Source organism: Sylvia atricapilla, chromosome 15, assembly GCF_009819655.1.
Source record: "Sylvia atricapilla isolate bSylAtr1 chromosome 15, bSylAtr1.pri, whole genome shotgun sequence".
In the NCBI taxonomy this organism is placed as follows: Eukaryota; Metazoa; Chordata; class Aves; order Passeriformes; family Sylviidae; genus Sylvia; species Sylvia atricapilla.
Window position 1 is genome coordinate 6477023 of NC_089154.1, and position 26999 is coordinate 6504021.

The 26999-nt window shown below is 48.3% G+C and overlaps 2 protein-coding genes across 2 annotated transcripts in view; one reads left to right on the plus strand and one right to left on the minus strand.

The window, feature by feature from the left end:
• Positions 1–26999, minus strand: part of CHTF18 (chromosome transmission fidelity factor 18) — a 371533-nt gene that overhangs the window by 180191 nt on the left and 164343 nt on the right. The gene's annotated exons all lie outside the window — the stretch shown is intronic.
• The window catches only part of LMF1 (lipase maturation factor 1), a 141447-nt gene that overhangs the window by 19590 nt on the left and 94858 nt on the right, over positions 1–26999 (plus strand). Inside the window, exon 3 of the mRNA XM_066329865.1 lies at positions 25200–25348. Within this exon, the coding sequence (XP_066185962.1) occupies positions 25200–25348 (149 nt within the window). The remainder of the gene's footprint in view (positions 1–25199; positions 25349–26999) is intronic.

Sequence of the window (26999 nt, forward strand, 5' to 3'; positions counted from 1 at the left end):
TGTGGGATTGCAGCTGTGCTGGGAATAAACACAATTTGAAGAACAGCATCTTCAAACTTGCTCAGCTTTGGGATTGAAAGTGAGTTTTAATTAGAATTGGTGGTTTTACAGAAAATCACAGTGGTGCAGCTGAGGCTGAAGGGAATTCCAGTGGGGAAAAGCAGGAGCAGCCCTGGGGAAGCCCAGACCTGCTGGGATTTGGGGCAGGGGCTTCCTTTAGTGACTGCTGCTTTATCCCAAGAAAAGGGAATTCTTTGGAGTGCTGAATACCCCCAAAAAATTAGGAATTTCCTCTTCTCCCATTTCCATTTTCCCATTTGTGTTACGTTTGATGGGATTCAGGATTTTTCTGTGCTCCTTGACAGTGTTTTGAAATTCCAAATGTTGGAAGTGAGGAGCAAAACCAACACAAGACATTGTTCCCTTGGATTTATCAACCCAAATTTTAATTTTTCTGCTTTTTCTTCCTTCTGTTTTGCAGGTATTCCTTTGGTAAGTGACTAAAAATGAGCCAAAAGCTGAAGTAATATTTTTATTGATGCATTTGTAGGTATGTAGCTTTTCCTTTATTCCAGCTTGTTTGCTCTTCCTCTGGCATGTTTAAATTTCAAATTTTTTTTCTCTTTCTCTGGCATATTTAAATTTTGATTTTAAAGAAAAGGCTATTTTTATGAAGATTTTTTCATTAAGCTTTTTATTACCTTTCACTGCATTTCTTTCTGCCCAAATGCCCTTAAAGAAAGGAAATTTTGTAAATTAAGGCTGAGGAGAGTTGGTGGAAGGGTTCTGTTTGAGATGAAAGGAATGAAGGACATTCCTGGGAGGGAATCTTTTCCTCCCAAATTCCCTTTCCACAGGTGATTTGGATATCAGGAACTTCTTATTCCTCTCGTGGCCTTTTTCCTGAGATGAGCTGCAGGTATTGTCTTCTTGGAGGTCAGATTTTTTTTTTTTTCTCCAGTTGGATTTATTTTCCATTTTCCAACCCAATTCCTAAATGGAAGCTCAGAAATCCTGCTGGAAGCATTCCTCTGTGGAAATGACAGGAGAACTGCTGGTTTTCTGGGAATTTCTGCCATGGAATAACACCTTAAAAATCAGACTATTTGGGTGTGTTTTCTCCCTTCAGGAATGTGGGATGGATGGGTGGAGAAGGACTCTGGATCAGGGTTGGAAATGGGATTTGTCTTCCTAATTTATTATATATAAATATTATATATAATTATATATACAATATATAAAACATTAGATATTATACATAGATAAAAAACATTAGATATTATACATGGAACCTGGTTTTTCAGAAAGGAGGCACAGGAACGGTTCAGTTCACTTTGTGTGTTTTAGGGAGGTTTGATCCTTTTCCTCCTGGGAATTGCAGCTGTCTCCTCATTTCCAGTGGGTTGGTTTGGGATTCAGGCTGATGCTTTGAACTCTCTGGGGGTTTCTGGGAATGCTGAGCTGGAGAACAGAATATGGAGAATTTTCCATTCTGATCCATAAAGCATTCCAGCTAATTCTTCCCTGTAAAATGTGGCTATTTTAATCCAGGACAGCACAAACCCAGAGCACTGGACTGGAGTTTCTCATCCTCTGGATGTGTTGCTGATGGGTGTAGAAAAATGGTTTGATTTTTTTTGTTGTTGTTTTTCAAGTGGCGTTTCATATTTTTTTGGCCTTTTCCTTGTGTCCCAAGTGGAGATCCCCCTCCAAGGAGCCCTTTGTGCACAGTGGGGTCTCTCCTGCCCCGTTTTTGGCGTGAGGGCTCCTTCGGAATGAGATGAAGGAGATGTAAATCTCCAGTTCCCTTTTGTTAGGGAATACAGGAAAACCACAATATTTTTGTTATAATATAGCTGAAACAACAACATTGTCGTCCATTGCTGGGGCAGTACATTAAATATTGCTGAGCTCTGGAAGCTTCAGTCTTTGGGAGCATCCACTTCAAAGCAAGAGCCTTGAAAGGAAAAAAAAAAAATTCTTGGAGAGTTCTTTGTAAGTGCTGACTGTTTCCTATCCCCCTCCAGGAAGTGTGGGGTTTTTATCTTTCTTTTTTTGCTACATCTCAGGATGGATTTTGGTCGCCTCTATTCAAACTCCAGCCTGTCCCTGCGAATTCTAAAGAACTCCAGAGCCTGGAAATAGCAATGAGCTGTGGGATCAACTGGTGTTGCCACAGGTTTTGCTCTCTGCCCTTACTCCTGGCAGGGAAAAGTGATTAAAAACCTTCCTCATTGGGGGGAATGAGGTGGGAAACAGGAATGGAGAGCAGCAGGTTGGGCAGTTTGTCCCTGGAAGGTCAGGAATTGCTCTGGGGGGAAAATCCTGGAGTGAGAATCAGCCAGGGCTTGTGCTGCTGTGGAATCAGCTGAGCAGGGACCACTTTAGGCTGAGTTTATTGTTCCTGAATTTATTGATGTCAATTTGGCTTTAGCCCCAGCGTGGTGCCCTCACTGTGGGGCACCTGGCTCCTTCCCTGGGGATGGGCACAGATCCACACCCAGGGGCACTTTGGCTCCTTACTTTTGGCAGGGCACTGTTCTGTGGGACTGTTCTTGGCAGGCTTTTTTGGGAGGTGGGCTGGGAGCCTGTTCTGGGGTGGCTGGATGTGCTGCCTGCCCTCACTGGAGCACAGCTGCAGGACCAGGCTGCTCCTCCAGAGCTTTCCTGGCTTCTCCATCCTCAGCCTAAACCTCCTCCTCGAGCTTGGCTGTTCCAAGGCCTTTCCCTCGTGTTCTCCCTGTTGGAGCCCCTCTCCAGGTCTCCTGGTGGCCTGGCCTGGCTCAGCCTCTCTCACCAGGTTCTCTCTGTGCTGCTGGGATTAGAAAGAGACCCCTCCCAAGGCCATCTTGATGCTTTATCCTTCCTGAAAATTCAGGAGCTGTGTTCTCCTGGCTTGGCGTGAGACCAAAACTCATTCCAAGGCTCCCCAGGTCTGTGGTGGTGCCACCTTTGCTGGTCCTGACCTTGGGTTCTTCCTCCCAGAGCAGGAATTCCTAGGGAAGCTTCTGCCTGAGATACCCCCAAGGACTCCTTTTTTACCCCAGTGGGAATCTGATTCCATGCAGGGATTTATTATCCCTGCTCTTGCAGAGGCCACTCTTTTCCAGGCTTACTTTTTCCTTTTTTTTTTTTCTTTTTTCTTTTTTTCTTTTTTTTTTTTTTTTCTTCTCTGCCTTCTGGTTTTAAGGAGCCTCAGATATTCAGAAGAGACTTCGAGGGTCCTGAGTCTGTCTTGGTCAAAAAGAGGTGGCACTGGGGAGTTAAAAGCAGGAAAACTGCTGAGATGGAGTGAAAATTCAGGGAAAATGAGGTCACTGTCCAGAGAGATCCTGAATTATGCCAGTGCTTCCAGGATCCCTGTTCCCAGGAAGGGGCAGGCAGGAAAGGCAGGAATGCATCTGCTGCCCTCGTGGCTATCAATGGGATCATTAAACAGAGAGGATGGAGGAGCAGCTGATCCTGTTTGACTCCTGATGCTCCGGAGTGTCCTGTTTGGAGCCAAAGCAAATGTTTCCTTAGGGATCATTCCAGAGAGCCTGGCTTCTGCACTCCTTGCAGGCCAGAATTAGAAGCACATTTTAAAAGCAAAAGCTTTTTTTTTTTTTTTCCCCCTCTCCCAGTAAACTTCCTTGTTAATTTTGGTGTGGAGAGAAGACAATCCTTGAACAAACTCTGGAGGGTTTTTTTCCCATTATCTGTAAACATGGAATGAGCAAATAACTGAGTTCCTACCCAAAATGCCCCCCAATTTGCTATTGCATCTATTAGCTCAGAATTTGAGCTGAAGTGTGTTTTGATTAGAAGTAGAATAAAAAAGTTGAGAGCCGAGTATTTGTAATTCTCCATCACTCGTTAAATCCTCGCTCTTTGCTTCAATGCAAATTGTTCCAAGGAGGATTTTCTTTTAAAAGGTCTTCAGGGATCTCGAATTTTAGATGTGCATTGACATAAAATTAAATGTTCGAGTGCACAGCTGGGGTTCTGGGTGAGATGGAGGAGATATTTCTGCTCTTTCCCAGGGAAGGGGGGAAGTTTTCCCTTTAGCTGCACCGGCCTAGAGAGCAGCTCTGTGGTCATGGAGGAAAATGAGAGGAAAATGCAAGAATTAGGATCAAACTTCGCTGGTGCAGGTCTAAAGCTTGGCTTAAGGATGGGCTGAGGTTCCTGCAGACCCCTGTGCAGTGGGGGAAGTTGCCCAAGAGAATTCCCTGGCAGAGAAGCTGTGGCTGCTCCATCCCTGCAGGAGTCCAAGGCCAGGTTGGAGTAGAGCTGGGACAGTGGAAAACTCCCCATGGCAGGGGATGGAGCTGGACCAACCTAAAGGTGCCTTCCAGCCCGACCCAGTGTGGGATTCTCTGGTGTGTCACAGAATTCCCATACTGGCATCCCGTGGCTCAGGTTGTGTGGGCTTGAGCTGCTCCCTGTTATTCCCAGAGAACTTTGCTCCTTCCCCAGCAGGACACCCTGGATCCCAGTGTCCCAAAGCCCCTGGGACACCGAGCTGGCCACGGGCTGCCCTTTCTTCATCCCCCCACACCAGGATGGGAGGGCTGGAGCTGCTTCCCGACCCTTCCCGTTCCTGTTCCTGCCTAATATTGGGATCTGCTGTTCCTATTGCTGCTGTAAGAGTGGGAAACTTTTCTCTCTGTCTTATTAAATCTATTTTTCAAGCTGTCACTTAAGCAGGTCTAGTGACAGAGTCGGATGTTTATGTGGCCCTGGACACTTGAACTCTGGTGTTTTCAATCACAACAGCACCTTCTGCCAGCCGGTCTGAATTAAAAACTCCCCCTGACCTTTTACCCCCAGCCCTCTTAAATTCATGCTTTAAAAACAGCTTAATGAGGGGTTTACTGGCCCAATTGGAAGTTTTTATTAAAACCTATTAGTGAGCTGGAGTAGCCTGCCTGAAGGAAACGATTAGGCCGGAGCAGCTCGGCTCGGAGCTGGCCCTCAGCCACTCCAGGTTTTCCCTAAACTGCTTCCAGACCCAGGCTCACCCCAGCGCTGCAGCCTGCACAGAATTCATATCCTCTGCTTTAATTTATGCCTTGTCTGATTCCCTGCCCAGCCTCGCCCCGTGGTTGGGTTTGATCTTGTTAGGCCTGCATTAAAAGGGGCTCGTTTGGGAACCTCAATTAGGGGAAGTGTTCCCCAAAAAAACCCTTCTGCTGGCCCGGGGCTGAGGTGTGCAGCCTGCTTGGGCAAAGCTTTCCGTGAGGAGCATCCCAGCAGGATGGAGTTGGAGATGTGCTGGTGGGACAGCTGGGGTTTGATGTGGGATTGGGTTTTCACAGCTTGGGATCACACGCAGGAGGGTGGAAATCCCAACTTCCAGTTGGATCTCAGCTTTTTTTCTCCGTGTTTTATATTTAAAATCAGGCCAGTGGTTCTTGACTATCTTCAAAATAAACCTTCCAAGGCTGCTGAAGCCTTTGAGATGGCATCTCCATGTTCTTATCTCCGTGAGTTTGAGGGATACAGGCCAGAGCTCCAACTTCACAGGAAAAGCCTCTGGTGGAAGGTGGCCCTGCCCATGGCAGGGGATGGAATGGGATGGGCTTTAAGGTCCCTTCCAACCCAGACCATCCCAAGGCTCTGTAAAATCAAACCAAAGGTGGAGATTTGGACTCTCCCTTCCAAACTTGGTTTTAGCCTGGAAAGAAACCAGATTCCCTTCTAATAAGACAACAGTAGCAAATTAATGGGGGAAAAACGAAACAAAACAAAAAACACAGGGAATTCCCAATATACCAACCAGGCTGCTGTTTAATTGACAAATTAAAGGATGCACCTTGAGCATGGTAAAGCAGAAATAATCCCAAACCAAAAAGCAACTGGTCCCTCTGCACACCCCACAGTCCCTGAGTGTCACCTCCTGCCTCTTTTTCTCCTGGCACATGGATGCACCGACCTGGGTGCATTTAAAAAAGAATGTTTAAGGAAAAATCTGCCATTAAAGTTATTACTGTAAAGTAGTGCCTTTGATTGCGGCAATTATGCAAATGAGCTGAAGGGATAAAATACTCCTTAACGAGGCCTGATGGAAATGGTGGTGCTGGAGGGGAGTGCAGAACTTCTCCAAAGAGCTTTCCATGCCTGGAATTTTCTTCCAGCCCTTTGCCATGGTCCTGGATCTCGACCTGTGTCACTGCTGACCGGCCTGCGGATGTGATTTTTATTTTCCCTTAATCCAGGAATGTAAGTGGGTGGAATGGGAACGCTGGCCTTGCAGAAAGTGGGAAAGCCTTTCCCTAAGCAAATTGTTTCTGCACAGCTCTTGTGACCGACTTTTGGCCCGGCCTTGAGAAAAAAAAGGAAACAAACAAAAATGCCTTTTGCAGGCAGGGGTTTTGGTTCTTGGGAGAAATTCGGGAAGAATTTCTCTGTGGAAAGGGGCGGTCAGGCACTGGGAGGTTTGGAGTGCCCATCCCTGGAGGTGTCCAAGGAAGTCCTGGAGGTGGCACTCAGAGCTCTGGGCTGGGGACAAGATGAGGATTTAATGGTCTAGGAGGTCTTTTGTAATCTGAATGATTCAGGATTCCTCCACACCCAAAACCTTAAAAAAAATCCCAACCAAAAACCAATAAAGAATCCTACACTCAGAGCTCTGGGCTGGGGACAAGGTGGGTGCTGGTCACAGCTGGGGCTGGATGATCCTGGAGGGCTTCTCCAACCCCAGGGAACCCGGGATTTGTGATCTTGCTCTAAAAATGGACTTGGTGATGCTGGATGTTCTTTCCCAATGTTTATGATGCTGGCCTTGCACAATTCCCATCAGGAAGGTGAACTGCTCTGGGTGACTGTCAGGGGTGGGATCTCCCTCGTTAAAGCTCTGAGGCTGAAGCATTGCCAGGTTTATTGGAATTGTCTCCAATATTTGTTTCAAAGCAGAGAGTTGGATCCTGGTCTCAGGTAATTTGGGAAGACGTGGCCTGCAGTTAGATGGGAAGTGTCTGGTGTTGGAATTGTCTGAGGGAATTAACCCAGTTTGGACTGGGTTAAAAAAGAGGGAAAGGCACTTTTTTTATGGATGGTTCACGACAGGGTAAAGGGCAGAGGTTTTGAGCTGCCAAGTGGCAGGGTTGGATGGGATATTGGGAAGGAACTCCCAGAGAAGCTGTGGCTGCCCCTGGATCCCTGGAAGTGTCCTGGAGAATGTTGGGGTTGGAACTGGAGGTGTTTTAAGGTCCCTTCCCACCCAAACCATTCATGATTCTACACCGACGGAAAGGCAATTAGTAGAATTAGCTCTAATTGCTCTTGGTGTGTGAGACTGAAGCTGTTCACAGGCTCACCTGCAGAGTTTGATGCTGGCTCTGAGCTCCCCTGGGCTCCTTATCAAGCCAGCCCTTGTTCTTATCTCTCAGGAGCTCTCTGTTATCTCTCCCGGGTTTACGCTGGATTTGTGTTAACCCTCCCATTAAACCCACGCCTTTCTGCCTCTTCCCAGTTCTCCTCCTGTGCCAGAGCAGGAGCCAGCCTGGCCTTCAGGGAAGTGCCAGCTCAGTTCTTTAAAAAAATACCAAAATCTTGCAGCAGCCTCCTCCCAGCAAGGTGAGTCTGATGTCCAGACATCCCAGCTCAGGCTGGTTGCTCCCTGTTGGTGCTAAAAAAGGGATTTTTTTTAATCCAAGAAAAGTTTGTTCCAAATTCACTATAAACCAGGGAACTGGTGCCAAAATGCTGCCACCACTTTGGGCTGAAGTTCAGATTGTGTGACAGTGCTCAGGGTGACACAGGGTGACCTGGGCACAGCACCCACTTCTGTGGGCTTCGGGGAGATCCCATGGAATTCCCCAGCTGGAATGTGGCTGGGAGAAGGTGATTCATTTCCCCCCCTCCTTCAGGGAGTGAGAATTTTTAATATATTTTATTGTATTTTAATATATTTACATATCAAAATCAATTGTATTGTTTATATATTAAAATAAATTTTGTTAATTTCTAATTAAAAGGTATTTTATATTAAGTATATTTATATTATATATAATTTTGTATTTCTATTTAATCTATTTTAATCTTCCCCAGTGGTACAATCCTCATTTTTGTGCATCCTTCAGGGCAGCTGAGCCCCTCCTGCTCAGGCTGTGCTGGGACTGGGGATGGGGTTGGGCATGGCCAGTGGCACAGAAAGGATTTGGAAAAGAAAATCAGGGATGTGGGACCACTCTGAGCCTGCTCCTGGTGTGGTCAAAAATATCCTGGGATTTGTTGCTTCTCCCTCTTTTGGTTGTTCCCATTTCATTTCAAAGGATGAGTTTTCCCTCTGGAAAACCAAATTGCTGACCTGCAATCCCCACACAAAGTGCTCCTGGAAATGTTTTATTGTGTGATTGCTTTCAGAGCCTTTTGCTCTATTTTTCAAAAAACCCCAAACCCAGACAAGTGTTTTAAAGAGGATTTTTGGCAGGTCTGACAGCAGCTGCAGAGGACACTGGCTTTGTTTTTTGGAATCATGGAATGGTTTGGGTTGGAAGGGACCTCAAAGCTCATCTTGTTCCGTGGACAGGGACACTTCCCACTATCCCAGGTTGCTCCAAGCCCTGTCCAGCCCGATCTCCACCTGATTTATGGAATTCTGCTGGATTTTTAACCTTTGTGCTTGAATGATCCTGAGATGCCAGGCAATTTTGGAACTTTTCCCCTGCAGTATTTGCCAGCTGTCCCAAACTCCAGGGAGAATCCACCTGGAAACAATCAGCTCTAGGGAACGTTTGGTGAGCCCAGAACCCACCTAAAAGTGGGAGACAGGAAGTTTTTCTCCTGATTTTTAGGGAGAAAGACAAGCTGGGGAGGCTCCAGTGCAAACAAAGGATCAGTGCTGGCTGACACTTCTCAGCACGGAGCTGTTTGAATTCCCTGTGCTGTCTCCAGGCTTTGGATGGAGTTTGGATGAGGGTTGGGCAGAGCTGCCTTCAAGGTTTGCTTCCATCCAAAGCTCAGGTCTGGCACGGAGGGGGAACAAGTTTGATTTTTATTTTTGTGTTTTCCCGAAGTTAAATCAGCCTTGATGTGCAGAGCAAGCCCTGGATCATCCCAGGAAACCCAAGGGCATCCAGGGAGCTGCTGGAGTTTTTCTTTTCCATTATCCAACATCGGATTTAGCTGTGGCTCGTTCCCATTCCGTGCCCTTTTTTCTGCCCTGATCTTCATCCCATAGAAGTTTTCTGGCAGGGATTTCTGAGGCTGATGCCAGCTCTTCCTATGGAGTTGTGGAGCTCCATTTTTTTCCTGGGGATGAGGAGTCGTGCTGGATGTTCTTCTGTGGAAAAATTATTAATTGAAGGGTTGAATTGAGATCTTGACATTGGACATCTCAGGGCAGCTGGAAGTTGTGTGGGGAGCTCTGAGGAAGGCTGGACCCTTTTCTGAGGAATCCAACTCTTGGGATATTCTCCGTCTTTTTAATTGATCTGGGGAAGTTTGGGTGGAAGTCTGTGGATTTTTGTTGCTTTCCCTCAGGAATGTTTGATGAGCAGAGAAGAAGTTTGGGTCAGGTTAAATGGCCTTGATTTTATTTTTTTTTTTTTTTTTTTTAATCAGTGAGAAGCTTGGAAAAGCTCTTGGTATGGAGCACCTTTTCCATCTCCCAGCTGGAAGCAGCCACAGCATTGTGATGGAAATGGAAAAAAGAATTCAATTTTCCTGCCTGTCCCTATCTGGTACTTTCTTTTGGCTGTGGATTAAAACCCCATTGGTTTGAGCAATAAAATTAGGGCTTTTTTCCAGGACATTTGTCCTGTGTTCTTATCTATTCTTATCCCTTTTTTTTCCTGCTGGAAGGAGGAGAAGGAATGGTGTGGGGATTGGGTTTTTTTCCCCCTTCTTTTAAGTTGTCTTCTGAGGGATATTTATTTGACAGCTTGATGCTACTGAAGGTTAAATATTGTTTAATTGTATTTATGCTGGCAGAGCCCCTTTTGGAATTCTCTGGGATTCTTCACAAGTCTCTATTTTGAGGTTTATTGCATTTTCTGTGTTCCCTCTGTGCATCAAAACTGGTGCAAGTGAGAGCCAGAGGTCAAGTTTGATCTTCCTCTAAATCCAGACTCTTGATCCGCCCGGAGCAGGGAACAAACTCCATGAATGGAGCTGTCTGTGGGTTTCTTCTGCAAGTTCCTTTGGCCAAAAATGTTCTTTCCTTGGTATTATTTGTGGGAATGCGCTGGGGTTGAGCAGATTTCTGGACTGACAAAAGGAAAGTCAGGGTTTTTGGAACTCATGCAGTTCTTTTTGCCTTGCCATCTTTAAATGAGGAAGAAAATGTGTCGTAGTGGAGAGATAAATACAAATTTAGACTTCAGTGGTAACAGAACTTGGGTGGTTTAGTGAGTTTGTGCATGTGAAGAACATCTTAGCAACCAGATTTTCTGCATTTCTCTACCTCTCCTCCCTTTAAACAGGAGCAGGAGCTCATTAACGACTGAACATCATTAAAAATCAGGGTTGGAAGGGACTTTATGGGGTTCCACTGCATCATCTGAACTCTTGATTTGGGGTTAAATTGGCCCAAGCCCAAATGTGCAAAACCTGAAGAGAAGGAGCAGAAAGCCATGCTTGAGCCTCAAAAACATCAGTTTTTTCCTGCTGTCCCCAGCCTTTGTTTGTGGACAGGAATTTCCTGGGAGTTGAATATGTTTTTGTGTTTTCCAGTCCTTCGTGGCATCTCTGCACACAAATCCCAGCTGCTCCCTGCTGAGCCCTGTGTGGGCTGCCTCGATTTCCTGAGCCATTCCCCCAGCCCTGGGGTGTCCCAGGCTGATGTTTCTCATTCCTGATTTCAGGGGCAGTGCTACCTAGCCAAATATTTCTGCCCACCCCCTCAGTGCAGCCCCTGAAAAACCTCCTGGAGGAACCGGGATTCATTTATTTACTTTGAGCCCGGCAAAACGATTTTCTCATGGGCTTTTTTTTTCCATCCCTGAGCCGGGTGAAACCGCAGTGTTAAGCCATCCTCCTCCCAGCCATCCCTGGGAAGCTGGAAGGAGCCATGGGCCAGATTTGCTGGGACTCCAGGCTGAGAAGTGTCAGGGTTTCAAAGCAAATTCCAGCGCTGAAATCTCTGCTGCACCTCAGCTCCTGGGCCTGGACTCACTCGCTGCTTTTTTGGCAACTCTCTGGTGGTTTTGCTTTTTCTTTTTCTTTTTTTTGTCTTTTTTAATTTTGCATGCCAAAATTACCTGTCCTTGGTATAGCCTGGAGGAGAGAAGGCTCCAGGGTGACCTGATTGGGGATTTTGGCACCTGGAGGAACCACAGGAAATATGGAGCTTTGCTGTGTTCTCTTCTCTGTATTTCCATGTTTTTAGCTGCTTCAGAAATAATTTATCTTTAATATCTGTGCTTGTGGGGTCACTTAGAGTGGGAAGAAAAGATCCTCCGGGGGAGAAAAAGAACCATGGAAAAGGTGAAGGATGAGGGGCAGAAACCTCCAGGGAATGGTTCTTGTCCCTTGTTTTGGGTTTGTTTTGAGGGAATGCTGTTATTTTGTGAGGGTGAACCCGTGTGATGTGTCTGCCAGAGTGACAGCACAGCCCTCTGTCGCCAGTTGTCACCAAGACCTTTTTATTCCATGAAATACAGGTTGGGAAACGCCAGGGGAAATCCCAGGTGTAAATGTGGGGCAGTGTCCGTGCACTTGGATTTGCCCAGCTGTGCTGGAAACCTCAGCCAGGGGAAAGCACGGCCTGGAGAGACAGAAATTCCCAAGGGATGGGGAAGGGAACGCCAGGGAAGTGTCAGAGGGGATAATGCAGAGCTGTAGCTCTTCCCATCTGTCCTTTGCTAAGCTTTAAAATCCCGCTTTTCGTCCCTTTTATCACAACATGTAATATAAATATTTTCCATTCTCATTTACGTGGCTTCTTAATATTCCTAATGACATCCCTAATGACATTCCCCTGGCTCATTCAGCTTTTCAAACAGACAGTGGCCAGGGAGAGGAGGAGAAGAATTTCAAAGTCAAGATTTGATGGTTTAGAATCAGCCCTTTAAACGTGGGCTGCAGCAAATCCAGCTCTGGGATTGATGTTCCCATGGGCTGGCCCTGATGTGAGCTGGCTGTGCCCGAGGCTGGGGCTGCCTCCAGGGTCATTCCCACCCTCCTGCACATCCCTGGGCACAGGCAGCTTTGGCCCAGAAGGCTCCAGCATTTCCAGGGGTTTTGGTGTCAGACCCTGGGGATGGGAGCTGGAAGCTGTGGATGCTGTGAGCCCGGAGAGGTTCAATCCCAAAGTGTCCCAAATTTGGGATTTAAAGTCACCCCCACAAATCAGGAGTGATCCAGACCCTGGAGCAGGGATAAATCCCCATCCCTGGGGCTTCTTGTTAGCTACTGAGTGTTTAATCCACGCTGTAGCTCTTTCTGTGTCATGGAAAACCCTTCCCTGTGTCAGCCCTGGGATGTAGCTCCAGTGGTGATTTCGTCTCTTGGTTTAACCTATTTTAAAAGAAAGTCACTGGATGCTGGTATTTGCCCCTGCAGGAAGAGGGAGAGCTCAGAGATCTGCAGGGAAAATGCTCCAGGGATGGTTAAACAGGGGAATTTGGCCAGAACATTCTGGCACACAGCTTGGACACTTCAAATAATTTATTAGAATGTTTTCCCATCTGTTTGTTATTATTAAATATGAAGGGCTGGTGTTGCACAATCTTACCTTTTTGGATTTATGGCCAGAAGAAATCGGTGGAGGTTTTTATTGAGCACCTTTTAACTGTGACTCAGTCACAAACAGCATTTTGAGCTACTTCTTGGTGAGGTTTTAAAGTAAAATGAAATGGAAGCAGCTCCCAGCACTTTCTCTTTGGAAAATTATCCTGCACAGGAATTACTTGAAGTGTTTGATTTCGTTTTGAGTCCTGGGATGCCACAGATGCTGAAAACCTCCCTCTCTGCAGATGCATGAGGAAGAGGATCTGGGCTCCTCTTTGGAAATGCATTTTCCCCCTTTTGGGAAGCTTTGCTGGGCTCTCTTCTCTTTATTTCCACATTTTTAGATATTTCAAAAAATAATTTATTTTCAGTATCTGTGCTTCTGCAGTCACTTGGAGTGGGACACTCTCATTTCATGAAGGATTGATCTCTCAAATCCTTTTCTAGCCCAGCTGAGAATTTGGAATTCCATTATTTTTAAGATCCCTTCCAGCCAAAAAATCATTGTGATTCTATTAAAGAAGAGTATTTTTTCTGTATAAAACCTAATACCACTTAAAAACTGGCCGGTTAATAATCATTTGACCAAATAACAAGTATTTTTAATTTGGATTTGGTTCCCTTTTTCACATCCTCTTCCACTCAGGGTGTCACTGGGGTGCCACCCGTGGCCTCAGGTGGTTGATAAATCACCAGGATAAGCAGTGCTGGTGTTCCAGCTGCCTTCCCACGTGGTTCCAGTTAGGGAATTCCAGCCCCCAGCTTCCCTGACCAGTTCCCCATCAATGACTGAACATTTGCATCAAAGCCTGGCCAGTGATTTCTGTGGAGAAATTGAATTCATTCTGGGAGCAAAGAGGTGCTGCCATCCACTCGAAACTGCAGGATTACAGCAGGATATTTGCCCAGGTTTTTGAGTATGGATGAGTATTTGTCTGGAGAATCCCTGAGCTCTACCTGTGTTTTTTACAATTTTACAATTCCGGGTTAGTTTTTTATGTTGCTGTGCACTTTAAAAACTGGGTTTTGGGTTTGTTTGGTGGGGTTTTTTTGTTGGATCCTTCTGTTCTGGAGCATGTACACGATGATCTTGACGGCCCCTCCCACCCCAAAGCAGCGTAGGATTTTCAGCCTGATTTAATAAGTGCAGAGTGAGGACTGAAATCATTCATCTGGTTCATTTTAGGCACTGAAGTCATTTGGATCCCTTACAGGGCGAACAAGTTTTGTGGTGCTGGGACATCTGTGAGGAGCTGTTTAATATCACTTGTCACTGCCCTGGCTGATTGTTGTTTTCATGTGGTCGATTCCAGCGGTTTCCAGAGAAATGTTTAAAAGCTGCTCCTTCAAATGAGAGGCAAAAAAAAAAAAAAAAAAAATCCTTCATTATACGGCGGGGAATGAGCTCACAAGTGGCCGTGATGTCACTGCCATGGCAAAGCCACCACCCAGGCGGCTCAGGGAAATCTTGGGGGTTTTTTGGGTTACCATGGGACTGCTGGGGCCTTCCAGCTGGCAGCAGGGCTCAGGGAATGGGAATATTTGGGGGAAAACACGCTGGTTTTCTGCTCCCCTGCTCCCTCTGCCAGGAAGGCTCCTGGTGTTTGGAGCTGCCCTGGGTGGGTTTTTGCTGGGTGATCCAAGCTGGTGACTTTCTCCAGGAGCTGTGGAAATGAGGCTGGAGAGGCCCTGGCACAGGTTCCCAGAGAAGCTGTGGCTGCCCCTGGATCCCTGGAAGGGTCCCAGGCCAGGCTGGACAGAGCTTGGAGCAGCCTGGGATGGTGGAAGGTGTCCCTGCCTGTGGAAAGGGAGTGGAATGAGCTGATCCTGAAAGTCCTTTCCCACCCAAACCATCCCAGGACTCTCTGACTTAGAGTTCTCACTGCACTCTGTGTTAGTTTATGAAATGATTGCTGTGAAGTGGCTCTTTTTTTGTTTGGAGTTTGATTTTGGTTTTTTGTTTGTTTGTTTTTGGATTTTTAGGGTGTTTCTTTGTGAGTTTTGTTTCTCTTTTTTTGTGTGTGTTTTTGTTTGTTGTTCGGTTGGTTGTAGGTTTTTTTGGATGCTGGTTTGCGGGTTTTTTTTTTTTGGATCACCAGGGAAATTTTTCAGCTTTGACCCATAGATCAGGTGTCTGACCATCAGCATTTCTGCCTCTTTGTGTGTGTTTGCCCCTCTCTGCACTGCGCAGGGAGAGAACAACTTCCTAACCCAGCTGACTTTTTTTTGCCATCTGTCCCATAATCACCAACAAGCTGCTGCTTCCTCCTCCATCTCCTCAGATCTCTTCAAAATCAGCTTTTGAAAGCAGCTTCTTTGATTTCCTGAGATCCACATTTGGGTTCCTCCCTCTTGCTCCCCCTTCCTTTGTTCCTGGAGGTCCAGGCTGTGGGTGTTGGGGTCACCTTGGTCACTTCTGAGCTCGTGGTGTTGCAAAAGGCCTGGATGAAAGCAGCCTTGAAGTGCAGCAGACATCCAGCCCCAGAGCTGGGTGAGTTCCGTGAGGGATGGGGCTGAATGGAGACCCTTGTTTGCTTTTGTTGGGATGGAGGGATGTCCCAAAGGACCTGGCAATACCCATTTTCTTATTTAACTGCAATCCTGGAAAAACAGCCTGGAGTGTGGACAGAGCAAATCCTCTTTTAGAATCAGAAAAATCGTATTTATAGGTACCGGAGTGGTTTTGTGATGGTCTCTTGTTTAAATAGGAGCCTTTTTTTTGTTGTTTTCTGGTTGGTTTTGGGTTTGTTTTTTTTTTAAGGTTTTGAGTGTAAAAGATGGTTCAGGAATATTCAGATTGGGAAAGACCTCCAGGATTATTAAATCCTCACCTTGTCCCCAAAGCACTGAGTGCCACCTCCAGGGATGGGGACTTCTGACCTCCCTTGAGGGCTTGACAACTCTTTCCATGAAGGTATTTTGTCCTAAATTCTAAAGAGAAGACCATGAGTTGTTTCTGATGGAACTCACCAGTGCTGAAGGAATTTTTTCATGGAAAGGGAGAGGGTGCCCAGGGCAGCCTGTGGTGGAATCACCATCCCTGGAATTGTTCAGGAGCCACGTGGATGTGGCACTTGGGGGGTCTGGATTGATCATTAGACTTGATGATTTAAGAGATCTTTTCCAACCTTAAAAATTCCACAGTTCTCACCCAGACCTTTCAGATCCCATCTTTGGTGTCCCTTCTGTGTCTGTTGGGTGCTGGACAGGGATATCTGCCTTATTAAACTTATCTGAGGTTAACCAATTTTCCAGCAATTTTCACCCTGCTCTGTGTACAAGCTGTGCTTTAAAAGCACCATTCAGGAAAAAAAAAAAAAATCAGGGAGGCAGAGATGATATTCCATGAGAGATTCACTTCAAATCCATGAGGAAAACCATCCCCTGGCCTGGATTTATCTCCTGCAAACACTGGGAGTGGAACCTGTGCTCACACAAGATGCTAAAACTGGATCTTTGCAGGGCAGTGGGGGCCTCACATGACACAGAAGGAGAAATGTGTTAAATTTGCTTTTATTTCAGGACTCACTGTCTGTCTGCTGGCAGAAGCCCTCACCACGTGTCTCCGTGGTGTTGGGTTTAATTTGAAGCGTGGGAGAGGGGAATGGCAGTTTGGGGTGGGATTGGGGTGATGCCTGAAGGGGCTGCCTGGAGCAGAGCAGAGTTAAAGGAATAAAGTGGGGATTTATTAAAAAGGCCTTCAAGGGATTCATTCACCTTGGGCAGTACAAGAGCCTGGCCAGGGCTACACCCGAGATGGACAATGGGTCATGTGTTGGTTTCAGATCTTTCACACCTTTATAAGTTTTGGTCCATTTCCATGTTGGGGTTTAATTGTCCCCATTGCAGCTTCAGGTGATGAGGTCCCATCCTCCCAGTTTGCTCTCCTCAGTTTATACTTTCTGGGCCTGAAGCTGCAGTGGTGTCCTTGGTTCTGGGGCTGGAAAAGGATTGTTTTGTCCGACTGAGCTGTGAGGAGAACTGGCAAACACTTCATATGAACTTCAGAGTTGTACACCAGTGCAGTGCTGAATCTGGAAAAATACGAAAATTAGAACTTCAGGCATCAGGGGCAGCAGCTGCTGGCGGGTTCTGAAGCTGCCAGAAAAGCAGAAAGATTTAACACCCAGCAAACACCTGCTGGGAGCAGTTCATCTCCTCGGGCACATGGCAGGGAGGAACAGATGGAATGAGTGTGGCAGGTTGTGCAAAGAGCTGGGAATCTCTGGGATGAGCAGGAACGTGCTGCCCTGTCCTCATGTGGGGCTGGAGCCCTGCTGTAGGATTTCAGCTTCCCTATTTTTGATCTATTTGTAGCAGATTTGTAGCTGTGATCACCTGCTGCTGGTGGCGTGGCTTGTCCTGGGCCTCTCCTCTCCTCTCCTCTGGCTGTTCCCCTTGTCTCAGCCAGGCCCTTCCAGCCCTTCCCAATTCATTCATTCCCCGTGGGACATGTAGGCTGTGTGTCCCACAAGCTCTGCTTTTCTTCAGCTTGGACATCAGGAGGAATTTCTCCATGAAAGGGGTGGTCAGGCACTGGGAGGTTTGGAGTGCCCATCCCTGGAGGTGTCCAAGGAATTCCTGGAGGTGGCACTCAGAGCTCTGGGCTGGGGACAAGATGAGGGTTTAGTGGTCTAGGAGGTCTTTTGTAATCTGAATTATTCAGGTTTCCTCCACCATTTTCTACACCTAAAACCTTAAAAAAAACCAAACCCAAACCAACCAAAAACCAATAAAGGATCCTACACTCAGAGCTCTGGGCTGGGGACAAGGTGGGCACTGGTCACAACTGGGGCTGGATGATCCTGGAGGGCTTCTCCAACCCCAGGGATCCTGGGGTTTGTGATCTTGCTATTGTTGATATTTGTTTCAAAACAGAGATTTGGATCCTGGTCTCAGGTAATTTGGGAAGACGTGGCCTGCAGTTAGATGGGAATTATTTGTATGGGACTTGATGACCCTGGATGGCTTTTCCAGCTTAACTCCTGCTGGGATTGTGCCCCTTTCCTTGTGCTGTCTCTGTCTGAGTTAGGGGGCAGCCCTGGGGGTGCTCTGCCCTCTCTGAGCCATTCCTGGGCCTTGCTCCCCTCACTCCCTGGAAACTGAGGCACAGGCTCAAAAAATCCCTGAGGATTTTCAGGGATGGTTGAGATGTTGAGAATCCCGGAATGGTTTGGGTTGGGAGGGACCTTAAAGCCCATCCAGTTCCAACCCCAACACCTTCCACCACCCCAGGCTGCTCCAAGCCCCATCCAACCTGGCCTTGGACACTTCCAGGGATGGAGCTGCCACAAATTCTCTGGCCAGGAGGATTTCAGGGAATGCTGAATCTCCAGGGACATCTCACCCTCCCTGACCAGTGTGGGCACCTTCTCCTCACCTTGCGGCCAAGCTGGAGAGCTCCTGGTGCCCCTGGGGTTCATAGGAACAGGGCCGAACTTATTTTCCTTCCTTGAAGACAGAGTAATTAAATCCAGTATGTACAGATCCCTCAAATTGACAGCCGCCCACAGAGCTAAAAACAGGAAATCCATTAACTTCATTATTTAAAAAATAAAATAAAAATCCTCCCAACTGATTCCTCTGTCACTTAAAGTTCTGCATGGAAGGAGGGCTAATTTAACGCTGCATTAACTCCCTGTTATCACCCTCCTGTTACCTAAGTAGTTCCTAATGACTACCCTGGAGAGCACTTGGAAGCTTTTAAAAGTTTTTATGCTAAATTTTTTTTTTTTCCTCTGGGTAGTTTATACTTTAAGAACAAAAGTTCCTGCTAACGTTCTCCCAAATCTTCCAACAACAGCCAGAACTTTTCTGGTGGCTGCAGAAATGTGAAGCGTCCCCAGGCTGAGGTGACTTTGGGGAACAAGAAATGGGAAATACTTAATGGTGGTGGTGGAAGATGGGTTTGGCTGTGGGAAGCTGGGTCAGGTCTTGGGTTTGTGGTCTCCTGGGTTGGGCTGGGGTTTGTAGCTCTGCCCAGGATGTTTTCCAAAGGGAATTCTGAGCTTCAGCACAGAGTTTTGGCTCTCAGAGTCCTGAAAAGCCTTGAGACCCCATCTGTCAGAGATGTTCTGGGCTCTGGGAATGAGGGGCACTGCTGAAGGAGAAGCAATAAATCACAGCCTCTCCTCGTGGTCTCCTCCTCACTGATCTGATGGGCAATTTCTTCCTGTTTTAATCATTTATCCTTTCTCTGTCTTGGTCCAGCTCCACTTCTCAGAGCAGCACCCCAGAATTTTGGGGGGGGGGGAATTTTGTGAGGGTGACCTCAAAATGAATCATCTGTGTTGCTCTGCAGTGTTCCTGAAACTTTCTGCTTTATATTGGTCAGAAAGGAGCTTTGCTGTGCAAGTGCCTGGGCTTGGCTTTCCCACTGACTGGAAAACCTGAATTATTTCAGTATTGATCCTCACCCGTGTTCTCTGTTGAGGGAGGAGATTCAGAGCTGCTCTTTGATGTTTACAGGTTGTGATTATTGCTCTCTCCATCAGGAATCACCACAAATCCTGTCCAGTTAGAGGGAAACTGGGAAATCTCAAAATGAACGGGAGCATTTCTTGTCTTTATGCCTCTGTTTCTACTGATATTGGAAATGTGGGGAGTGAAGGGACAGAGTCTGGGAGGGTGGTTGTTCTTCTGGAAAAGGTAAAATGACTGGGAAAACCAGCTCATTCCAACAGGTGGTAACTGGGACCTGTGAGAGCCAAACCCAGCTGGAACTGGGGGTGGTTCTGGTTTGAGTCGGGCTGAAAATTCCCACTGGAGATAAACGAGGTGTTTGTGGTGAGCTGGCAGGAGCAGGATTTGGGGCATTTTGGGGGTTTTGACTGGCTGAGGGGATGTGTTGTCCAGGCAGCTCTTTTAGGGATGGTTTGGAGATTTGCTTTGCTTTGAGGAATTCGTTGGAGGATGGAAGGATCCACAGGGATCATCCAGTCCCACCCTGGGAGCATTGTCCAAACTCTCCCGGAGCTCTGGCAGCCTCAGGGTCTTTCCTATTCCCTGGGGAGCCTGGACAGTCCCTTTTTCCCAGTATCCCACTAAAACCTCCCTGCCCCAGCTCCAGCCACTGGCCAGGAGGAGGAGGAGGACAAAGTCCAGTTTTTATGCTTTAGAATGAACCTTTTAAATGTGGGCTGCAGCAAATCCAGCTCTGGGATTGATGTTCCCATGGGCTGGCCCTGATGTGAGCTGGCTGTGCCCGAGGCTGGGGCTGCCTCCAGGGTCATTCCCACCCTCCTGCACATCCCTGGGCACAGGCAGCTTTGGCCCAGAAGGCTCCAGCATTTCCAGGGGTTTTGGTGTCAGACCCTGGGGATGGGAGCTGGAAGCTGTGGATGCTGTGAGCCCGGAGAGGTTCAATCCCAAAGTGTCCCAAATTTGGGATTTAAAGTCATCCCCACAAATCAGGAGTGATCCAGACCCTGGAGCAGGGATAAATCCTGTAGTCCCCAGCAGAACTCAGATATTTCCAACAGGTGCCTTAAGGCTCGAGCTGAAACCAAAGCGCGCTGGGTTTCTGGGAGGTGGGCTCGTGAGCAGGTTTAATTCCAGGGAAAATCAGTGTGGGTTGGATCTCCCTCCCCTTGGCTGCTGGGCTGTCTGACACACAATATCCACAGGGAGACAGCTGCTGGGAGCTGCAAAGTCTGCATCTGGTGGAGCAGCATGTGTCTGTGCCCTGCAAACGTGCTCTGGGGAAATGGGGCGTGTGGGTGTTTCTGTACAAAGAGGAACAATCGGCTGCTCTCGCCTCGTGCCCTGTTTTAGGAAGGGGAATTAATAGGAATTAATTACCTGAACTCTTTCTAGCATAGCCAGGTGTGAGGGTTGATTTCGGCCAGCTGGTTTTTTGGGGTTTTTTTTTGAATCAGAGAAAGTGAATTTTCTTATTTTCTCTTTCTCTGGAGCCAATTTTTATCTTCTGAAGACTTTCAACCCTTCCCTCCTTTACTGCTTTCGCCCTGGTTATCCAACAGACTGGTTTGGGATGTGGAGACTGGGGGAAGGACTGTGCTGACTGCTCTGCAGCCATGGCCAGGGCTGGTGAATCTATTCACAGTAAATAATAAAGATGAAAACTGGACATCACCTGACATCAAACTTCCAATACAAACCCTACATGGCCTGAGGGGTTCGAGCATTTGAAAGATGCAAAACGCTCGAAAACCCAAAAAAGAAAAGGGGGAAGCGTATTTAGGTTTGGGGTTTGCTTCTTCCCTTCCCTCCTCCCCTTTGGCACACCCTGCCCTGCTCCTCCTCCTCCCCTGCCCCAGCAGAGACCTCTGGAAAATCCCAGACCATGGATTTTGCCACCCCGAGTTCCGAGCGTGTCCCAAACTCCCGGAGCGCGTGTGGGGCGGGCGCAGCCACCATTGGCAGTTGATTTTTATTCCCTTTTTTTTTTTTTTTTCTCCCCCAAAAAAATCCCAGCCCGTGGCTCCCTCTCCGGCTGCGCCAGAGATAACAATGGGGGGCTTTGTGCTGCCCTGCAGCTGCTGAAATTTGACGAGATCCAAGTGAGGAAAACAGGAGCAGGTGGGTCAACAACGTGACCCTTTCGTTCCCAGCAGTATCAGTGAGCCCCGGGAATAAGGATGTGTTGGTTGGGGCTTGGAGGATGGGAATTGTCTCTTGGAGAGAGGCCTGATGGCGTTTGCTGCTGTTTGTGGGATGGGTTTCACCCCCAAAACTCCAGGATTGGGGAATGTTACTGGAGGAGGTCATTGCTCCCTTCATTGCTGGGTTCCCTTCATTCCCAGATTGTTCCCTGGTTTGGGGATGCTCCGTGGCTTCCATGTGGATGCACCTGAAGCTCCCAGTGGCCAATATCTGCCTTCCCATCCCACCACCCTAAAGTGGGGCTGTCCCAGATGTGGCTGCTCCATCCCTGGCAATGTCCAAGGCCAGGTTGGATGGGGCTTGGAGCAACCTGGGATAGTGAAATTGTCCCTTCCCATGGCAGGGGTGGCACTGGATGGGCTTTAAGGTCCCTTCCAACCCAAAGCATTCCATGATTCTATCCCAGTTTCTTCTCTGAGTCCTCCCAGGTCCTGGAGATGATTCCTGTCCTACCAAATGTCAGGGGTGGGGATTGCTGCAGTTGGAGGAGGGTTTGGGATGTGCTTCCCAGAGTGTTTGGTGCACAAGGAGGACGTGGCTGTGTTCACCTCCTGGAACTGCCACATCAGCAAACACATCTCACTGTAGGATCCTGGAATGGCTCAGGTTGGGAGGGACCTTAACCCATCACCTTCCTCACTGCTCCCATGTGATAGCAGCAAGAGGAGGGTGAAAACCAGGAGAGATCCTGGGGTTAAGAGCTGGAAGGATCACTGAGGAACCCTGGAGAGATCCTGGAGTTACTGAGCTGGGAGGAGCAGTGAGGAACCCTGGAGAGATCCTGGAGTTACTGAGCTGGGAGGAGCAGTGAGGAACCCTGGAGAGATCCTGGAATTGAGGAGCTGGGAGGGTTGGTGAGAAACCTGGAGAGATCCTGGAGTTACTGAGCTGGGAGGATCACTGAGGAACCCTGGAGAGATCCTGGGAGGAACCAGCTGCTCCTCAGGGCTCCCCTGCCAGGTGTGGTGACCCGGCTGGTCCCTCCAGGTGTCACGGAGTGTCTGGGCTCTGTGAAGCCCTGGCTGGTGTTCAGAGGTGACAACACTCAAACCTCAGCAGGGCCGTGCCTCCAGCCCCTCAGACCTGCGGAAGAATCCGAAGGATTTGGAGTCTGAGGCTTTTGGGGCAGATGTGAACAACTGTGTGTGAGTCAGCGGGGAGGAACGGGCGGTTCTGCTGATGGATTTGCTAATCTCGGGCCTGGTATCATCTTACAACCCAGTGAGGGGGAGCTGGAGCCCAGCTCCCCCCTCGTCTGCTGAGCTGTGGATTCACTTGTGGCGTTCAGCATGTTCATATCCTCAAATCTGCCCGACTGAGCTGGAATTTTTATAGAAACCACAGCACAGGAGCATCTGGGATAATCCCAGAGCTTCCACTGGCCCCGGAGCAGCACCAGCAGCACTTTGTTTGGACGAGGTGGAGCCTGAAAGAGGAGTGGGCTCGGGGGTCTTGGAGGTCTGCTCCAAGGTTAATGTTTCTCTGGGAATGACCGATTATGGTCAGGGTGAGTCTGAGCTGGATGGAGAAGGCTCTGGGGACACAGCTCTGGGCAGGAGAGGCTCAGGGTGAGGATGGGATGGAGGCTCAGAAGAAGCACAGTGGGGGATGCTGTAGCCCAGAAAACTGATCCCACACGGGCAGCTGTGGAGGCTCCGTCCCTCAGGAAAGGGGTTGTGAATAAACCAGGGTTTATCTGCCCCTGAACCTGTTTTTAGCAGGTCCTTGTGCCGTGCCCCGAGGCAGGAGCACGGCCCCGCAAGCCGCCGGTGCCCTCACAGGGAGCAGCCGGAGCCGGGCGGGATTTAACCCCACACCGGGGGCTTTTGGGGGCTCAACCCCCTGCCCCAGGCCGTGAGCCGGGTCTGTCCTTGGCTGCCCTCGCAGGTCACCCGGGCTGGGGGCTGGCTTAGCGCGGCCATGCCGGAGCGCTGTCCCGGCAGCTGGCAGCGCTGTTTACTCCGCGCTCCCCGTGCCGGCCGGTGCCAGCATTCCAGCCCGTCCCTTCGGGATAAAAGCACAGGTGCAGGGCTGAACTCGTGACCCACGGAGGCCAAGGCCGTGCCGGGAAAAGCTTGGCACCCCTCGGCTGCTGGGAGCATCCTCCCGGAGCCGCGGGATGTGCGGGAATTGCCGTCACGGCATCCTTGTGCGGTGCCCCTTTCCCGGGAATCGGGGTTCAAAATAAAGCAGGAGAAGCCGGTGCAGTGTGCCCTGCTGGCTGAGGGAGGGATGCTCGGGGAGGGATGCAGGAGTTTGGATCGCCAGCAGGGCGAGGGGGGTGATTACCATATGAAAACAGGGATAACAGTGGGATTCTTGTGCTGGCAGGAATGAGGGAGATCTACGACCCTTTTGGTGCCAGTCAGCCCCGGAGCTGGGTTCAGGCACAATTAACCTTTCACTTTTGGGATGAGCCGGTGCTTTCCCGCTGCAGCTGCTTTTTTTGGGACAATATTCCTTATTTCTCCTCCCAGAAACATTACTTTGGGCATCTGTGGGTTGGGGGGGAGCTGTGCTGGGAACCAAAGGATGTGTGGAGGGGAGGAGGGGGAGTTTTTAATGGCTTTGATGTCTAATAATCTTGAGTTTTAAGAAATCCGTTTTGATTTAAGGGGTTTTTGCACATTAAGATTAAAAAAAAATTAAAAAAAGGAGGTTTCACCACTGGTACTGGAAATATTTTAAAGCAAATTCAAAGTGTTTTTTTCTTGTGTGACAACATCAAATCAGGAGCTGGATAAATCTTGGAGTTGGGGGGGATCAGAGGGCTCAGGCTGAAGCTGAAAGGGATGGATGGATTTGGAATGGGTTTGGAATAGGTTTGGAATGTTTCCCTGCCTGTTTGGGCTGGATAAAGGGAATTGTTAAGGATCAAACTGGTGAAGTGCCTGGAGAAACCTCGGGAAGGAGCAGGATCCATGGACACTGCCTGGTTTAATTTCTGTAGCTGAGAATATCAGTGTCTTCACTTGGCTCCACCAAGGAATTTTCAGGAATTCTCCTCACCAATGTGCCATTTAATGCCTTTTTTTTTTTTAATGGTTTCGGAGTACAATTGTATCTAAATATTTGAGAATCAGAATAATTGGAGGTGGGACAAAGCTGGAGCAATTTCGTTTTTGGCAGGGATAAATTGGTGCTTGCAGACGTGGTGGGGGTTGGATTTCACCTGTCAAAACAGAGCTGTGTGTTCTGCCTCTCTTGGAACGATCATCCCAACGCTTATTTATAGGCTGGGATGGAGGGGAAAATGCAAAACACAGATTTGCATGGATTAGGTGGAGTCTGTCTGCTCCAGAGGATCCAGGGAATGGATTCATGATGGGATCTCTGCTTTGAGCACAGCCCAGGGTAATTTGGTTAAATCCAGGGATGTGGAAAATCCAGCAGTTGGTAAAAGTTGACCTAATGGACCTAATTTCTAATTTTGGTAGCTTCTTTCCCTTTTTAGTTTTTTGTGATTAAATTTCCAAGCTTCTCATTGCACTGAATGTCAATTCAGGACCCTAATCACTATTTTTTAAAGCTAAAACTGCCCCATTTTGGCACAAATCCAGCCCAGGCCATGGCACTGCTGGATCCATCCATGACTGAAGGCTTGGTTGTCCAGTGCCACTTCCCTGGGCACTTAAATCTCTATTTATTTTTTTTTAACCTTCATAGAAATTATTAATTTTTATAAAATCCCCCCTTTTATGCAGTTTCTGCTTGGAGAAGAGCGACACAACCCCAAAGCTTCAAACTCCTGAATACCTTCTGTGTGGGATGTCTGATTTCCCCCAAATTAACCTTAAAAAGCATTTAAGGTGTTGTGGTTTTTTTTTTTTAATCCTTCCATTTCAGTTTAATTCCTGAATAATCTCCAGTGCTCACACCATAATTACTTCCCTCTTCACTTCTTGTTGGCCCTGCAGGATGGGAATCCCAGCTGCTGGAGACAGGATTCCTGGGAATATTCCTGTGTCCCCTCTGGACCCTGTCCCGCCTGCCCCAGGGCTCTCCTCCTTCCAGAATTGTCATCTGGAGCTTCCGCTGGCTGATTTTCAGGATCATGCTGGGAGCGGTGAGTGGGAATTCCTTTTGGGTTTCTGGGAGGTGACAGCAGCAGGAATTGTCCCATCCCAGCTGGGAATTGTCCCATCCTGGCTGGGGGTTGTCCCATCCCACCAGGGAATTGCCCCATTCCAGTACCGTTGGTTTGGGAATTTTCCCAGTTCTGAGGAAAATCTTCCTGCTCTGGTCCTCAGCATCCCTCAGCTCACTCCTGGTTTTGTTTTGAGGAGGAAAAGCAGCAGGGAATGATCCATGTGGATGTGTTGGTGGTGCCCTTGAGTGGCTCTTTCCAAGGAATGAAAGGGAAGTTGGGCACTGTGGCTTTTCCACAGGGCTGTTGGAACGTGGTGGGTAATTCCCAGCTTTCCCTGGATTTCTTCTCCTTTGTTTTGGCTTTTCTGAGCTGTCACTCTCTGCTCCGTGGTTCCAAACAGAACAATTCCTGCCGAGCTGCCCCGGGGCCAGAGGGAATTCCCAAGCAGCTTGTAAAGGACTCCATCAGGAACTGACACATCCCTGTTAAAATCAGGGCTGCCAGGGGCGTTCTCCCATCAGCTCCAGCTGCTTGGACCTTCCAGAACATCCCAGAACTTTAAAGCTGAGGATCATCACTGTAGGAGGAGTGGTTGGGGTTTTTTTCTGGAATTTTTTCAGGGATCTCAGGGTGAAGGTTTTATTTGGGGCATTTTTCACCAATGGTATCTTACCCAAATGTCAGCACGGGTACTTCATCCCTGAGGGATGCAGGCTGAATCCTGGATCTTGATCTTTGGATTCAGGGAATGCCTGGACGTGGCACTCAGGCCTCTGCTCTGGTTGACAGTGTGGGGATTGGTCATGGGATGATGATCTTGAATGATTTTTTCCAGCCTCATGATCCCAGGATTCTCTGGTTCTCTCTGATGTGGATTGTTGAGTGAATTGACACCAAGTGTAGCAAAACATCCCTAATTTCCTTCAAAATTGACCCGATCGCCAATTTGTGTCCTGCTTTCCTTCTAAACCAGGATCTGCCTGAGCTTTTTTTTTTTTTCCTGCTGGTGTGTCTTGTATATTCTGAAATATGGGACAGGCTGGATATGAAGGAGAACTGTGCTTCCCAAACATCTCTGTTCTCGTTATCTCTGCAATAACTCCTGACATTTTTGGGAAGAGACGTGTCCCTGTGTGCCTGGGATGCTGATACATCCCTAACAGGCACAGGAGAGGAAAACATGGAAAGGTCATTAAATGGGGACCCCCACAAGGCAGTGATTGATGGGATCTTTAATGCTTTGGGGCCCAAACTCGTGTAGGATTTCTCCTGGCAGGCAGCAGGAAGGGGAAAGATCCTCCTGGAATCCAGGTGCACCTGCTCCCAGGGCATCTTTGGTTTCCTCCTGCCCTGGCCAGAGCTGAGCACGTCCACCAGGGTGTCTGAGGGGTTTATCCCAGGGGTGGGATCGGCAGTGGTTGTGTTTCCTGCAGCTTTCCCACGTGGTTCTCCAGGGATTCTTTGGGCTGGTTGGGGAGAGGCCTTCCTGGGGAAATCCTCCAGGCCAGCAGCATTCCCTGGGGGCAGCTGGGCTTTCCTCACCTTGTGCCGGGTGTCAGGGGAGCATTTTGGGGATGTTCCTTAGGTGGGCGAGGTGCTCCTCTGCTGGTTCTCATCCCAACACTCT